General features: G+C 39.3%; 1 protein-coding gene across 4 annotated transcripts in view; it reads right to left on the bottom strand.

Annotated features, from left to right (window-relative positions):
* Nucleotides 1-16,729, bottom strand: part of LOC122875723 (protein unc-13 homolog B-like) — a 177,741-nt gene that overhangs the window by 10,605 nt on the left and 150,407 nt on the right. For 3 of the 4 annotated variants that reach the window (XM_044195163.1, XM_044195162.1, XM_044195165.1), the window contains 14 exons: nt 16,430-16,468; nt 15,001-15,033; nt 14,863-14,877; nt 14,713-14,742; nt 12,573-12,599; nt 11,260-11,304; nt 10,938-10,952; nt 10,788-10,808; nt 8,938-8,964; nt 8,611-8,631; nt 7,108-7,128; nt 5,857-5,883; nt 1,465-1,553; nt 1,195-1,332 (listed from right to left, as the gene is read on the bottom strand). In XM_044195163.1, coding sequence (XP_044051098.1) covers nt 1,195-1,332; nt 1,465-1,553; nt 5,857-5,883; nt 7,108-7,128; nt 8,611-8,631; nt 8,938-8,964; nt 10,788-10,808; nt 10,938-10,952; nt 11,260-11,304; nt 12,573-12,599; nt 14,713-14,742; nt 14,863-14,877; nt 15,001-15,033; nt 16,430-16,468 — 548 coding nt within the window. The remainder of the gene's footprint in view (nt 1-1,194; nt 1,333-1,464; nt 1,554-5,856; nt 5,884-7,107; nt 7,129-8,610; nt 8,632-8,937; nt 8,965-10,787; nt 10,809-10,937; nt 10,953-11,259; nt 11,305-12,572; nt 12,600-14,712; nt 14,743-14,862; nt 14,878-15,000; nt 15,034-16,429; nt 16,469-16,729) is intronic. The other variant, XM_044195166.1, reaches the window with a different exon arrangement.

The raw sequence follows: 16,729 nt of genomic DNA, 5'->3' as shown, positions 1-16,729 counted from the left end.
GGATAACAGCCTGTATATGTTAAGTCAATTTTATTTATGTAGCCCAATATCTCCCAGGATGGACAGACATGCAAAAGATGTTGTGTGCACAGAATAGACTCACATAAAATCCTTTACTGCAGGATAGATGCTTGAATCATTATTGTGAATTGAAATTATTATACAGAAATGTATCTCTGCTTCGCTTCTCTATTGGTGGACAAAAGTGTGTTCTGCAATTTAAACACGAAAACATTTTGACACCTCCAACCCAGGCTACCACGTCCATTCCTCTTTAGGTTTTAGCACTAATTCATCCAGAGAAAGTTTATTCACAGCTACTTCCTGCTTCAGTTTGGGAGGCTACAGATTAACTGGTGATTGGCTCCTCCAGAGGGCTTCAAGATGTTTTTCGAGGACTGTAAAATTCTTTAATTATTTTTGATGTTTTAACCCTTGTGATAATGAACACCTGCTGTGTTAGTGCACCTCCTTAAATTGCCCTCCAATGCTCCTGACCTCATCTAGGATAAGTGTCTCCTGCTAATTAATTCAGTATTTACACACAAAAAATTGATCCAGTTTGGGTTAAAGGCTATGTTGATAACATTTTTATGTAATAAACAAACATCCACAGAGCTTTTAGAAAGGTGTGGAATAAATCACTTTTCCTAAAAAAAAAAATAAAAATTGTGATTGATTGTGAATTAATCTTTTAAAAAATGTTGACGGGTCCAAAATGAATGTTTTGTTTATCTCTGTGTGAGGTGTCTGCTTCTACTTGTGAGCCAATAGTATAACAACGTTGGTATCACGTGGTATAGTTGCCAGTTAGTGTGGAAAAAACGGACACTGACGTTAGCACATATTAGCTAACTTAGCTTAAGCTTAATGCCACTCGACCATGAAATATGCAGGTTGTGCAACAAACTGGCAACCACTGGAGTGGGATGGAAGTGAGTCATTTTGGGCCCAATTTTTAGTGTGTAGATAAATAAACAAAGACAAAAAGTCACTTGGGTTGGGAAGCAGCTGTTCTACCCATGGTCAGCTAGCAAAAATCACATAGAGTGAAAGTACACAATTAAGTTAATTCGTGAAATTAGTGGTTTCATGGGTAACGATAACTTACATTAAAAGTTAGAGAGCCATACGTGCGGTCGTCTGCTAGCGGCTTACAACAGGAGCCACTGTATGTCTCAGGCTTTGACTTACTTCCCATCCAGGAACTCCATTAGGGGCCTCAGCATGTTGTCAGCATCTGCCTCTGCAGTGTTGTGATTGGGTGGGCCTTTGATCTGGTAGAGGATCTCAGCCATCTGACGCATGCAGCCGTTAATACGAGTCTGGAAACTGGAGGGAGAGGCGATAGAGACAAACTTAGACAAGAAAACTTCTGCAAGGCTGGTGGGGGGTTGTTCCTCAGACATCCATGCAATAATGTGTGTGTGTGTGTGTGTGTGTGTGTGTGTGTGTGTGTGTTACCTCTTTGCAAACATGGTGCTGAAGTTCTCCAGGACAGTGCTGAGCTTCACCTGCAGCTCATTGAGGATGTCAGCTGCCTCTGTATCCAGCTACAACACACACACACACATAAATGGAGGAGAAAGGTGATAACAGGTTATTTAAAGCCGTTACAATCAGTTATACAGCCACCGCAAGATTGCCGAAACCTGAAATGTCAGCTCAGTGGTGCTTGGCCACTGTCACATCTCAGCTGCGGTTTCAATGTCTGGTACATCCAGTTGTTCTGAAACCAGATTTACCTGTTTAATTTTTCCTTGTTTTTGGTTTTTCCTCTTTTTCTATGTCTTTCTATCTTACCTCTTTCTCACTATTAAGGAAACTTCACATTATAAACAATAATTTACCAATTAAAAAGACCACCCCAAAAATACCTAAATATAGCTCAGTAACACCCACTGATTTCATTTTAAAGTGAGAACAATATAAGCTAAGTTTGTATTTTATTTTATGTACTAGGTCCATCACCTAAACAGTATTTGTACACTGTGAAAAGACTGCCTTTAATATGAACAAGGCAAAGAAAGTTTGCCTATATGTACAGTATATTAAAAACTGTCTTAATTGTGATTAACACATGGAAAATAATATTAAACATAAGCGTAATGTCAAATGTGAAAAATTCCAAGCAATCATACACATGCATGCAAGATAAAAGCAGGGCCAGCAAAAATAGAGCAGGAGCCTCATTTATCAACTGTGTTTAAGCACAAAACTGTGCGTATACTAGGCTACTAGGCCTTTCAAAGGCATGTCGTTCACCATATATGACATTTTTGGGGCGTATTTTTTGTCTATGCACGAGCAGATGGGTGTAGAAAAGGTGGGATTTATCCTTGTTTGTTGCATGCACGTGTGCAAACGAACGCATGTTTAATAAATACCAACTTTCTTGATAAATGAGGCCCAAGGTGTATAAAGATATCAGAGCGGAGAAAAGAAATGCTAGTATGACACTCTGCTCGTGTGTCGGGTTAGCACCGACACATTAGATAGAAAGGCTTTGATTTGCTCTAGCAGGAGCATCGCAGCTCGAGTGACACAGCTGCATCCTCTGGACATTAGGAGGCTACAGTCCAACTTCACTGTTGAACTAAAAGTAATGAAACGTCAGGTATTGTCTCTGTTTATGGTCAAGTACTGCACACTTTGGAGTAATTGTACTTACAGTAAGAATAAATAACCAAAACCAAAGGTGGCTGTCTTTTTTTGCGAGCTCTATTTCTGTACTGTGAGCTTTTCAACTTTTCAACAAGCTCACATTGACACAATCAATAGCAACATCTTCGTAGTTTCTCCTCTTTCTCTCCTCGCATTTTCGGATGTTTGGGCAGAACTGTGCACACAGTTTGCAGCAAAATAATTATGTATGAAGCAGATTCGAATGGTGGTTGAAAAGGCAAACATTGTACAGTGCATGTACATGATTTCTAGTGCAGGAATACATTTCGAGTGTGTAGACGAGATGAGTAAGAGTGTGTAACACCATATTCGTTTCTCAGTGTCAAAAGATGAGACATTGTGACTACAAAGAGTGTATGAGTCAGAGATACACACAGTGACTAACAGTGTGGGCATGTTTTGTGTGTGTGTGACGACGCAGCTGGATGGTGAATGTATACAAATCAGTAAACAGGAAAGAAATGCTGACTAAAATGCAAATAGCAAAGATCGTGACTAAACAAGATTTCAGCTGAGTTTGTAGATATCTGGAGAAACACATGACAAACTCATTCATGCCTCTCCAAACCCGTTCAACAGTGTCTGAAAAGAGCACTTCAAGCTATAAAGAGCACACTATTTCCTGAAGCTCAAGCTCAAGGTTTTCAAAAATATACCACGAGAGGCTGAGATGAAAATCTTTTTTTGTTTTTTACATTAAGTGGAACTCATTTGACAGCAGGAGGTTGTCGTTCAGAAAAAAAGTTGAATTTGGTTAACATAATTACATATAATAAACCTAGTGGGAAGCACAGTTAGTAGAAATAAAAAAAATAAGAAAGTAGAAATAAGGTGGAAGGGATCTAAAATTAGCTGACTCTTACATACTAAGGATGTTCAGATTTCTTTTCTCTGTAGGCATTTTCAGTACCCAATAGTCCATATTTAAGTGAGATCTGTGCGTTCTTGTACTTCTCGGGTGAAAATATCGCAAACCAGGGAACCTGAAGCTTGTTTTGATGCAATCTTCTCTTCAAATTTGACAGGTGACGAAGTCTAAACCACTGTAATAATTCTAGTTAACTTTAAGCTAAAAGGATCAGGCTCAGCTGCAGAGTACCTCTAGATCTGGCAGGCATTTGATGTCCTGCTCAGGTTCACTTCAGCACCTGGCTGCATTGGCCGCAAGGAGGCCCCGGGGCCAAAATGCACTGCAGGCAGTCCTCTTGCCTTTGTGGTATCATTTTAATGGCTTGATTGTGTTGTGGGTAATTCGGGCATAACGATTCAGCATGAAAATAAGTTAAACTTTAACTGACTTAGAAATGGCATGCCATGGACACAGAAAACAGTACTTTTGCAGTTGAGTAAAAGGAAGACTTTGTGTTTTTGGTACATTTAAAGAGGTTTTAGACAACATGATCCAACTTTCGGGGTGCACGGTGGCAGAGCGGCTAAAGCTCCTGCCTCCCAATAAGAAGATCGTGGGTTCGTGGGATCGATTCCCGGACCAGACCAACATCACACAATCTCTCTGGGTGGAGTCTGCATGTCCTCCCCGTGTTACCGTGGGTTCTCTCCGGGTTCTCCGGCTTCCTCCCACCGTCCAAAGAGGTAGGTTAATTGTATAACTCTAAATTGCCCGTATTGAATGAATGTGAGAGTGAATGGTTGTCTGTGTTAGCCCTGCGACGAGTTGGCCACTGTCCAGGGTGTACCCTGCCTAAGGCCCAAAGTCACTGGGATAGGCTCCAGTCACCCGCGACCCCTAACGGGACCAAGCGGTAGAAAATGGATGGATGGATGGATGGATCCAACTTTCCAACTTTCGAGTGCATATTTGTCAACTTTCTATATCTCTTATGACATTACTGATCACCTTTTCTTCATGGTTTTGAATGGTTTGCATTTAGATTCAAGTAAATGCAGGTAAATACAAAGAAATGACAGCAGCATCTTGAGGCAATCAAGCAAAGAGCTGTTGAACCAGAAACTTGACAGCTTTCGGTTTACAAAGATCCCAGATTTTCTGACGTGCACACTTTTCCCTACTCGCAATTACGTTCTGAACGATGTGAAGACGGCATATGCTATCACAAACATTCAATAATAATTAACAATTTTTTAATTTGTCAGTTACTATAAAGAAACTATTGTTGCAAAGTGCAATTTTCAGATAAATTGGCCTGGAGGAGCCTGATAACAGACCTTCAATACACCTGAAATACAGCCTGAAGCTCATTAGTATGTAGGACCTCAAGTATGCACCTCATGTTACACCAGCCAAGTGGCCAGACGACTGCAAGATAAAGCATCCCAAAGTGTCTTTGTAGAAAGTGTGCCATTGATGACTGTTATTAGATAGAGGACGTTGGGCAAACTGCCATAACATAATTGGACTAAAGGAGGGCTGTGACTTTCAAGTGACAGTGTTTTAGTATCTTGCAATTTAATTGCGAAATGTAGCAGTGAGTGAAGTGAAAGGTTGGACTGTCCACTCCGCCCCTTCAGACCAAGTCTGCTCTTGGTCTGAATCCAAAAATGAAATGTACAGCTGTGTTTCTGTGAACTGCAAGTGTCGAGCATAGTGAAACATCTTTATAGGCATTTGGAGGTGAGTTCGCACATGAGTGTGTGAGGTGTCCTTGAGAGATGAATGAAAATACAGCACAAAATCCTCGCCAACATTAGACAGGAGGATTAATCAAGAGCAGTGTGAGGGTAGATATATATATATATATATATATATATATATATATATATATATGAGTCAAGCCTAAAACTGGAATAGTAGATGAATTAATTCTATGGCCTCTAACATCACAAATTTGTAAAAAAAACAACAAAAAAAAACAACCTACGCCTATAGAAACACAACAGTGTTTGCTAGTTCAGCACAGTATATATATTTTTTACAAATATTATCTCCTACATACAACTACCAGACTCAATGGATCATTTAAAACATGCACAGAGGTACTATAAATTCTCAATTCACTTGATGTACTTTTTCAAGACTTTGGGAGGAGAAAAAAAAGTGAAGAACTGCTTTTAAGAACAAAAGGAAACACACAAACAAGCCTGCACATACACACTCTCCTCACTAGAATCACAGCCCGAAATTAGAAGTGTCCTTTACAGGTAATAAGTGTTTGTCAGACTCGCTTATCTCTCTCTACCACCCAACTGTACCTTCTTTGTGGCAGCTGTGGCTTCAGTCTTCCCGGAAAGACAGAAAGGAAAAACGAGAAAAGGCACAAAAGTAAAAAGGAAAAGAAAAGTCACACAGGATAGCGCAGTGCAGGATACTGATGATTAAAACAGACTACTAACTACACAGACACAGGGTTGTACATTATGGTATACAGCAGGTAAAAATAGTGTGAGGGTTTATTTTGGGTGGGTTTTCGTGATATTGTCTGGTGGATTGGGTAATGGTGAGTGGGTGATTTTAATAAAAGCTTTTTGTTTATTGCCTCTGGTTTATTGGGATGGTACAACACAAAGGATAAAACTGTCATCACTTGTAGAAGTCCTACGTTTCACTGCTGTCTGCTACAGTACTGCTGCACACAGTACACTTACTACATGGCTGGACAAAGCTTATTTATGGCCCTATAAGGCTTGTGACATACTAGCTTTTAACAATACACACACTTAGACAAGCAGCTGCAACGCAACCATCAGTGTTCATATACTCTGCTGGGTACTTTGTGGGTACCTGGAAGAATAAAAAGAACATAGCCTAGATGCCAGATGACAGCAGAATCTTCCCTTGCTGACTCTGGATACAGACAGTAGCCATAATGCACATGTGAAATGTGTAGTTAAAGCAAGTATATCAGCTCTCTGAGCAGAATTTAATAACTTCTCACTCATTCCTAATCTACAGTTTATGACAAGTAACTGCACTTATGTGGTAAAAATAAAACAATACTTGTTTGGCACAATGTCAAAGTGTAAATATAAATAGTTTTTAGAAGTATAAAATATAATATAATATAAAAATTTGATGTAGCTCTACCAAAATCCTCAAATTGTGCATAGCACCCCCAAAATTTTTAAAGTCCCGAAATTTGACATAGCCCATAGGAATTCCCCAAATTTGGGATTGGACTCACATTTTTGGCTATTAATCCGAAATTGTATTCAAATATGCTAAATAATGATAAAACATTCACAGTTTCATTTTGTTTGGGGTCGCAGAGGGGCCCTAAACCGCTGCTTAGTTTGCTTCTGTCTCGGGCCGGCTCAGGTTTACAAGATTCATTCTACTTTCTTACAAGTACTACGTGCGGTATTAATGTTGTACATCGGGTTAACTATAAGACAGGGATGTCTATGGCTAACAGGCTAATAGTCTAAATTCAGGAGTTGCATTTAAGAGGCGGATCAGAGGGAAAAGCTCTACAAAGGAAAAAGGGAGACGACTGACAAACAAACCTTGTTTACTTCCTCCTTTGACTGGTGGGAAAAAAACAAAATAAAACATTAGACAGCTGTCCTCTACAGTCATGTTTCTCCTTTTTCAATATGTTCCCTGCATAAATACAAAATATGCTAAGAGAAATGATAAGCTAGCAATTTAACACAGAAACAAAATTAAATGACTAAGCTCAAAGAAAAAACTATCACGTTGGAGGGAAAAAAGGCCTTAAATTGAATCAAGCGGTGCTGCCTCTGCCAAATCAAGTGTTTTGGCAAATGGGAATGAGTCTTTCAGTTGGATTCTGGGAAAACAGGGGCAGCAGACAGAATGGAACTATTGACACGGTCAGATCCTCCGCTTTATTGGGCCTCATACTCATCCCAAGGCCCAAATGGTCAAACTTGGAACCTAAACTTGCACCTCATTTGCTGAGGTGCATTTACAGTTTTAAATTTGATTTGTATATGTGTATAAACAGTTATTACACATGTTAAAAATGTCCTTATTACTGGTTTATAGTGTTTAATAGTGTGTTATAAACCATTTATTAATAGTTTACATACTGCTTATAAATGCTAAACAAGGGGGGGGGGTTACCAGTTACAGCATAATCGTATGTCTCTGGCCACTGCAGCACTTTTTCAACCCTCAAAAGCGTGCACATCAGCCACTTGGAGCATAAAGTCTCAAGAAAAGATGTTACAGGTGTGATCAACTACACATAACAACGTGGTTTGTTCAGTTAACACTGGGCAATTTCAAGTGCGGTTAGGGTAAACATGTCGCATGATTGATAACTGTCTTTGATTTTGGTAACCAATCACATGGAGATGCAGCTGAAGATGAGCACCTTTCCCTTTGCCCTCAGTTCTTTTAGTTTTTCTGGGCAGGAAGTGCTTGTGATCAAATTTCAACATTGTCTGCCATACACATTGTTATACACATAATCCGTTTTGTATTTGCTGCCATTTGTTTGGCTTAATGAATTAGTCTTCATTGTTCTCCTGGAAGCAATTCACATTTTCAGGCAGAATTTTATCATCAATTTCAGGTTCAATAATTTCGTACCACTGATGACCAATAACCCCAAACATGCCTGATGTGACTGCAGCCTGATAAGTTAAGATACTGAAGAAACCATTCTTAAACATTTACTTAGGCTCTACAATTGTGTAGTTGTGCAAGGTCACTTACACATTTTGTTACGTTACAGTAAAATAAATCTGATGCCTTTACTGGCTGATGTCAAGCTTCCTTTTCTACGTTTGATAGTGTTTACAACAATTAGTCAGTACATCTAAAGTGATCATTAGGCTTTTAGTGAAAGTGGGCAGGACATCAAACATCAATACAAATTATGAATACAGGACAAACTTGAGAAAGATGTATATTGTAGGACCTTTTATAAGCACTGCCACCTAAGCTTTGAAATGTTACAAATCCGTACTTGTACTAGTCTGCACTGCTTGCAGAAGCTATCTAAAGTGAGGATAATTATCTGCGTTTTAAGCACCCACCTGTTTGCTCTTAGTGTCCTCCTTGGGGAAAAGACAAGCAAGGAAATGTTTGAAAAGAAAGCCAACACCATTTCTCTCTCTGTTTCTCGCACACAAACCCTTTCTATTCCGCTAGCTTTAAAATAAAAAATCTAACTGAACTGCTATTATGGCATGTACACTCAAGTGCATAAATGAGTGCATTCAAAATGACTAAAAAGTTGACAGGTTCGGGGAATTTTACAGGGGAAGGAGAGCAAATCTGAACAGATTTAAAGATAACAAATAGATATTAGAAAAGCTGAAGCCTTGGAGCAGAAAGAGGACGTGAAGGACAAACAAACCAACCTGCTTCTCTTTGTCTTTCTTTTCAGCCTGCAAGGACACACATTTGTGAGTGAGCTATGCTTAGATACTAGAAGCAGCGGTATAAACACATGTTCACACACAACGACATTCACACACTGACATCGTAACAGACGCACTCTTTTCAGCACTTTTATTAGGTTCACCCTCCTTGTTAGTCTTTAGTCCCTCCAGACAGTGACTCACATATTAATAAAGCTTTTTGTTGCTTTCAGGTGAGACCCTTATAGGTCCAGTTTTGCTGATCCTCAGGTTTTATATCCAGCTTGGAGATTCACATCTCCCCTCTGAGGGTCAGATAAAAACGAGCCTTGACATTTTAAGGGTACAAGGTGTTTCTCTGCATAAAGCCCACACAGGACTTACACCTTCAGATAGTGTCCGAATAAACAGCATAAACATTATCAGACAACATGTGTGATTTCAACCACTTTGAACACTTTAGGATCATTAACACCGGGCACGCTGGTAGTCGACCCCCTTTGATTTTAACACACCAGAGCTCTTTAGAGTCTGCAGTCTATCCTTCCAATCACTGAATCATTTCACTAATGACTCCTTCTGCGCTTGAATGTGTGGTGATGTGAAAATAGTTGAAAGGAAAACCTGCAGACTTTCTCCATTGGCACATAATTGACTAGTTTTTCGTTGACTGAGAACTCATTTGGACAAAAACAACTTATGAGTGACAGTCACTTTGGCCTCATGTTGTCAAATATCAAGGTAAATATATCTGTCCATCCTTCACCTTAGCCGCAGTGCTATTTCTCTGTCGTAGGAATTCCTTTGGAGCACGGTAACTATTAAGAGCACTTCTCTAGTTTTCCCTTTGTTTGCCCAATTTTGAACAGCCAGTACCTCTCAGGGTTCTTGTCAATACTAACTCTAATTGCCATCCTGAGGAGGGAGCACACAAGCTCCTGCCTCCTCCGATTCACTTCAACTAACTGTAATGTAGGTGTAAATTTTGGATCACATCCTGCGCAAAGTGCCAGAACCTATTTTTAAACAATATTACAATTTTCTTTTTTCTGCAAATAAAAAAATGCCATCCACAGTTTTGTGTTAAAATTAAGTTAAATTGACTTATCATCACGTTTTTAGTTAATATGGCGAACTTGTTAGCAAACAGTTGCTTATTTACACATCCGGCAGTTACAGAGGAACATTATCAATCATTTGGAGTCGTGTTTCTGATCACCTGATGAATGTAAGACCAATATTCACTCTCTGTTTTTTGTCTCTACCATTTCCTGATGGAAAAATCTGGCTCTTTAGCTGCTAAATGCTCCACTATGTTCACCAGCTAGTCGCTAACTGTTTGGTGCAGAGCAGGGAGTGTACAGTGGGTTTTTAGAGCATTTTGGCTGAAAACGATGCTATGAGAGCGGTGACAGTGAACGGTAAAGTTGCAGCCGGAGAGCTAAACAACGAGCTGAAACTCACTATAAAGCTCTGTAAAGCCGAGGGGAGCTGCAGATTCAGGTGACAATTCTCTGTAGGTTCATCACTACTAGCAACACATTACACATTGTCACATTGTTTTCACATTGTCATTTGATACATTGTTATTATAAAAATATCGATTATAGCAGCTTTAAGATTAGGTTGAGGTCATGGCTTTTAGCTAATTTATTGTAAGAAGTGTGCACATGGTATGCAATTTTTGTACATATAGGAATAAAAAAAGTTGTTGACTTGTTTTTATATAAATAACAAATTTCCCCTAAAGATCAGGCTTGACAACCACACACAAGTACACAGACACACACATCTCCAAATGCTTAAAAACATGACTAGTTTGCACGCACACAGCTTAATTGCAAACACACCTTTTCCTTCTTGGACTGAGACTAGGAAGATGCGAGAACAGGAAAGAAAAAGACAAATGACATAAATGTTGATAAAATAAAAAGAAACATAACACAAGATTCATCAGTGAGTATGAAAGGGTACATGAGGGCCCTTGGCTGAAGGCTCACCTTTTCCTTATCAAGCTTTTGGACAAAGAAAGGAATGAAACAAAGATGTTAAGAGAAAAGGACAGAAAACAACAAAAAGAAGGCATGGGGAATGATACTGTATGATGACGGGAAAAAACTGTGGAAACATGAACACATACATTATACCTGCTCAGACACACACACTCAATCTTATACACCGTCTCACATGAGAATAGCAAAGTGAATGGAGGATCTGGTCAACCACATGTGAGGATTTCAGTCAGCTCTGAGGTGACAGCCAGTAGGAGAGGAGAGGTTAGTTATGGAAATGTTGGAAGAACCTATTGTAAAGAAAGCAAACCTTCTCCTGCTCCTCCTCGCTGTCATCATAGGCTGAGGACTCGTCCTACAGGAGGACAGATGGTAAACAACTGCTTTCAGCACAACACAGACATCTAACATCAAACTAAAACATCTACTTCCAGTAAAATTCACCAAAGTAACTTTTTATAACCAACAGAGCTCTAATTTCTCAAGACTATTTAAGTTTCAGGAGAGCATATCTGCTTAGTCTTGAATATTACAGCAAAATTCCACTGCATTTTTCCAGTGTGTCTTCCAGGCACCTCCCTTTGTTGTCTCCTTGTTTTGAACAGAGGAGGAACACTGTCGTTTGTTCTCAACAGCTATGAGAGCTTGGCATTTTCCTTTTAGTGCCGAAAGTTAAAAATATCTCAAGTTTTTGTTCCCCACTTCAACCAGATTTTCAATCTTCTCGGAGTAATAGCAGGAGCCACGCAGCACCCAGCGCTTCCCTGAAGCATCTTTTTAGTGCTGCTAGCTTAAAAAATGTCTGGTGGAAACAGGCATTTAATGTTAAAATCTGTATTGTCACCAGGCTGGACCTTTTCTGTTAGAAGACTGGGATTAAGGGAACAGGGACCAAACTCAGGGATGATGTCCAGGGTGCATTTGGGCCAAACTAATTACCTACTTGTCTTCAAGTGAGTGCCAATACAACATCCACAGTTTCACCTGTAATAAATCAACTTAATATTCTTCCAATATTCTACACAAAATGCACCAATATTTTTAATAGAATACCGTGTCTTATCAGTGCACAACACAAAATTAAACAAGAATGTATCACCCCACAAACAGAGAAACTTTAGATTTGCCTTATTTTCCCAAATTATATTCAAGAGTTGAATATGGTCACTGGTGAAAGAAATTCTCTGCCTAAAGGAAGTGACAAATTAAAGCTTTAAAAAGTTTGAATTCACCAAAATTTGATTAAGATTTTTTTCTTCCGGGTCTCATTTTGGTGTCACAGATTGGCTGGGTTGGCAACATGTGTGTGTGCAGGAATTTAAGTTTTCAAACAGTTTCCTCTGACCGCCATTTGGGGTCACATCAAGTAGCCTTGTGCAGCTTTAAATATAATTAAACGCATAACAAACAGTATCTACTCTTCTACTCAGTACTGAGTGTGTAGATGAGTTTAATATTCTCAGTTTAAAGATTCTACTTCATTTAGGTGAAAACAGAACATAAACATACACAGGTGAGTCTGGTTCACAAATACAGCACAACACACAAAACACAAAGTCCTGGTTGTACAAAGGCCTGATTTCAAGCGCATTAACAAACAGTCACTGGGCCTGACCAACCAACCTTTTTCTCCTTGTCTTTGTTGTCAACCTAATGGCAGACAGGACAAGGCAGGACAGGAGAGGACAGAGCAGATAGGAAAGGACAGGACAGGAAAAGCAGGACACTATTAGCAATCGTGCCTTTTTTGCAAAAATAATTATGTTGTTTTCTTACAAGGCAGCTCTTAAAATCCCCACACATTTCAGTCAGTAGTTTTTCCGTAATCCTGCTGACAGACAAACAAACGGCATCGAAAACATAACCTCCTTAGCGCAGGTAAAAAGACTGTAACTGTTGGAATATATCCAGCTACTTTGTCTAAGATAGACTAGTGAAGCCTCATATAAGCCTCAGATAAACTTTGGAATGTATTTTTGCACAGAACAAGGACTGTGGATTTTGTCCCCAATCACTTACACTGAAAGCGCATTAAGAAAGACTTGTGAAAACTTGGGAATAAATTGGGAACCTATCCTTTAATGCTCCCAGACAGCCATGCTGTAAATTCAAATAAAACTACAAAGCAGCCCCGAAGACCAACATACACTGAAACTTGGGGTGCACCCGGGGTTCTTCTCACATTCATTAAGAATCTTGGGGTTAAAGGTTAAATGCCTGCCTGCACACAACTGCTTTCAGACCAACTTTTATAGCCAAATACACACATTATATATACACATATAATGTCAGACACAAAATATCCTCTCCTGCAAAGGAGCAGCACATTTAGCATGTGTATCTTCACTATAACATCCCATTTAACATCTGTTAAGATAACTTTAGCCATTAACCAGCACAGCCAAGACTTTCTTCACCTTCTGCTCCAAATCTGACTTTCCCCCTCCTCTCTGACATGCCACAGACCCCCCACAGTCAACTGACAAACTAAGCCAATTCAAGAAGCCATTTAGTGACGACTAAATACAACATTTTTGTACACTATCAAATTAAATTATCTGGCAGCCCACTGTCTAGTCTATTAAGCACTCACTAGAGGAGGGAGGCTGTGTTAGTGCCCAGCTGTAAATGTGTTAAGAGATTCACTAGCATGTGGTAGGCTTTATGGTCGTTTTGGCAGATATGGAGGGATTCGTCATCTCTGCTTGGGGAGAAGCAGATGGGGAGTTCAAAGGGGTAACAGTCACTTGATAATAGGCAAAAATCACTTAAAATGTATTTAAAATGTTTTCCTGTGATCTTGGACAGTTAATGTTTATGATCAGAAGATTCTCCTAAAGCAGAAAAAATAAGACAAGATTCTTGAGAACAAGAATATCTGGTGCTAGGCAGATTTTAAAGGTCCTGAAAACATATTTCCTAGCTATAATCGATGGGGTCCCAATTTTCTGACGTTAGAGCCAGTGTGGCCATTTCACAGAGAGTGTTCTGAATTAGCATTTTTGTCTGTGCTCTTCTCACTGGTTTGAAGTGGGCGGGTCTCAGTTTGAAAAGGTGATGTCACCTACAATACATCCATGCACCAATCAGGATTTAGCAACATTTAAATCAGTTTTTGAGAGTTAATCTCTTGGATGGTTTTTCCCGCCTAATCTTTTATTTTTGCTTATTTAGTCATCAATATTTAATGTTATTGAGAAATAGTTAAAACTGCATTTTCAGGGGCTTTAAATCGAGATCTAAGCTGTATCTTCATTCCATATCAATGTTTAGTTTTGTGGTAAAAACTTCACAACGACTGTAAGCTGGATGGAGGCAACACATCACTACGATTCAGATTTAGAAGGTTCAATGAATGAGCACTGGAGAAGGAATCTTAAAATGTGTGATTCCCTGTGATTATCCATGTCCATGCCAAATCATATGGTGTGTACAGTACATGACAGACATTGCTAACTTTGTTTTGCATTCTGTTGTAAGGAGTTTTAAAGTCTTCTTTGTGTATGACATCCCTAAATGTAGAAGATTGTGACCAAAGGACTCAACAGTGAAAATAAATGCGTAGTCCTCGTCCCTCCTTTCATATTTCTATTTATTGTTGTTTAGACATTTTGTAAGTTCACAGCCACAGTAGTTAGCTTCCTTACAAATATTGAGATTAATGTGATATAAAATGTCCAAGATCTCAGGAAAATTACAGAACTGTTTTTATAGAGGATTTTTGCCATGATTGTCAGTTTTTCCTTCCTTAATTCCCTCTTACCTCAGATTCCTCTGAGTCTGAGCAGCCAGACTGGCGTTGAAATGGACAAAATAATAAGAAAAGAAAATGAGACAAAAAGAATAAAGGACATTTAAAGAAAATTATATGGAATGGAAAATCACTGGAAATGACCTAGAATCCCTCTCTCACCTTGGACTCCTCTGACTGGCAGCCATAAAGCCCCAAACAAACAACAGTTACTTTAAAATATATAGACAAGATGAATTAGCAATAATGAAAGTGATTTTGTTTTTTTGCTGGCAGCTTTTACTGATGCAGCCTACCCACCATGTCATCCTCCCCTTCGTTGTCACTGATGGCCTGGTGGAGATGGTATCGAAATAAAAACAAGCAAATTATATAAAATGTAGGACAAAGAAAATGTGATTATGTAAAGGGAAAAAAACGAATGCATAAAAGATGGTCGTACAAGGAATTGTTGCGCTGCGGAGGTTTTATAAGGACATGGCTAGTGTACTGTAGGTTTCAGCGTCATTCTCAGATTATGCTGGCATCCGCTAAAACAATTTACTAAATGAGACACTAATTTATGCTAATGCTAATACTGCTATCCACAAGCTCAAACTAACTTCCAATTACACTCATTGTAGATGAATTTGGTTACAAACAAAATTAAGCAATGTGATCCACCATCACACCACACTGTACACACTCAGTACAATGACATCAGCAAGTGAATTATTTTTATTATCTGAGCTGAAAGGGTTTACTTTGAAAGTAAGTAGAATAATAACAGAGGCTGCAAAATGGGATGAACTGGAACGCCGACTGCGAGCCAGACCTTATCACCCAACATCGATGTTGGAGGGTTCGTGCCTATGTTGCCAGGGTCCTAAGTTCCCAGGATATTATGTTCTCAGGGGTAAGAGATTGGTAAGGGCTATCACTTTTTTTCATTGCAAAGCAATGAAGGGAGATGGACGTTTCAAACGCAGCTTGAATTGTAACAATCCATTCAGCCACTGTGGAGATATCAATGCCTAAAGTCAAGAAAACTGTCTTGCCCGCACATTTGAGGGCGTAGGTTTCAAGGAGTAGGCCATAAGCTGTAGGTGGGCGATTTCAACATATTGACCCAGGAAAACATACATTGAACATTTGACATTGGGAAAAAACTTTGTTGAGAACATAAAACCCTTTGAAAGGTCTACTTAATGTGTCATATTAGGAGGATATTGAGCTGGGGACCATAACACCCTGGGAACATAGATAAGCTCCAGTGTTGGAACTCACTCATAATAATCTGAATGGGAGCAAATCCCTGCAGCCAGGTTCCAAAATCTGGTGTAAAGCCTTTCCAGAAGAGTGGAGGTAGTTATACCAGCAGGTTAATGCCCATGGTTTTGGGATGATATATTTGACATATACGGGTGTAATGTTTGGGTGTCCACATACTGTACTTTTGGCAAAAATGACTTTGAATTTCTTTGGATTTCAAGAAACTCTAACCTAAATTAACAGACCTTTTCTCACAGCAAATTTGGACTTGTCATAGCAGGAAAAGCACAGGTGTACCAGCACAGGTGTACCCAATAACATTAACGATGGCAGTGAGCCAGCATGCACAACAGAGCCAGAATGGAAAGCAGCCATGATTCATGTTATTAGGTACACCTGTGTGTGTCAAACCAGTTTAAAACCACTAATAAGTCATTTTATCTCAACTGAAAAATTAGGTTTGAGGTTGTTGACCCACCTCCTCATCAAACTCCTCAGGTTCCTCCTCATTCTCAAGCTTTTGGACAGAAGCAGCAGCGTAGTAAAAAGCACAGTATTTTTTACATAAATTATATCAGGTGGAAAGAAAAACCAAAGTTTATTTCTGGAAGTGAAAACTAGAGTCTAGGAAAGAGGAGGAGGAGGAGGAGGAGGAGGAGAACGAAGAGTTCGAGTTGATCTCTTGCTTATGAGTAAATTGGGATCAAACTAAAAATAGACACACACACTACTGGGTAAAAAGAGGTTTGACAGTTGGCAAGAGGTTCGGGGTGGGTTT

The sequence above is a fragment of the Siniperca chuatsi genome, linkage group LG5 (genome assembly GCF_020085105.1).
Source record: "Siniperca chuatsi isolate FFG_IHB_CAS linkage group LG5, ASM2008510v1, whole genome shotgun sequence".
Classification (NCBI taxonomy): domain Eukaryota; kingdom Metazoa; phylum Chordata; class Actinopteri; order Centrarchiformes; family Sinipercidae; genus Siniperca; species Siniperca chuatsi.
This window is presented reverse-complemented; position numbering and strand designations above follow the sequence as displayed.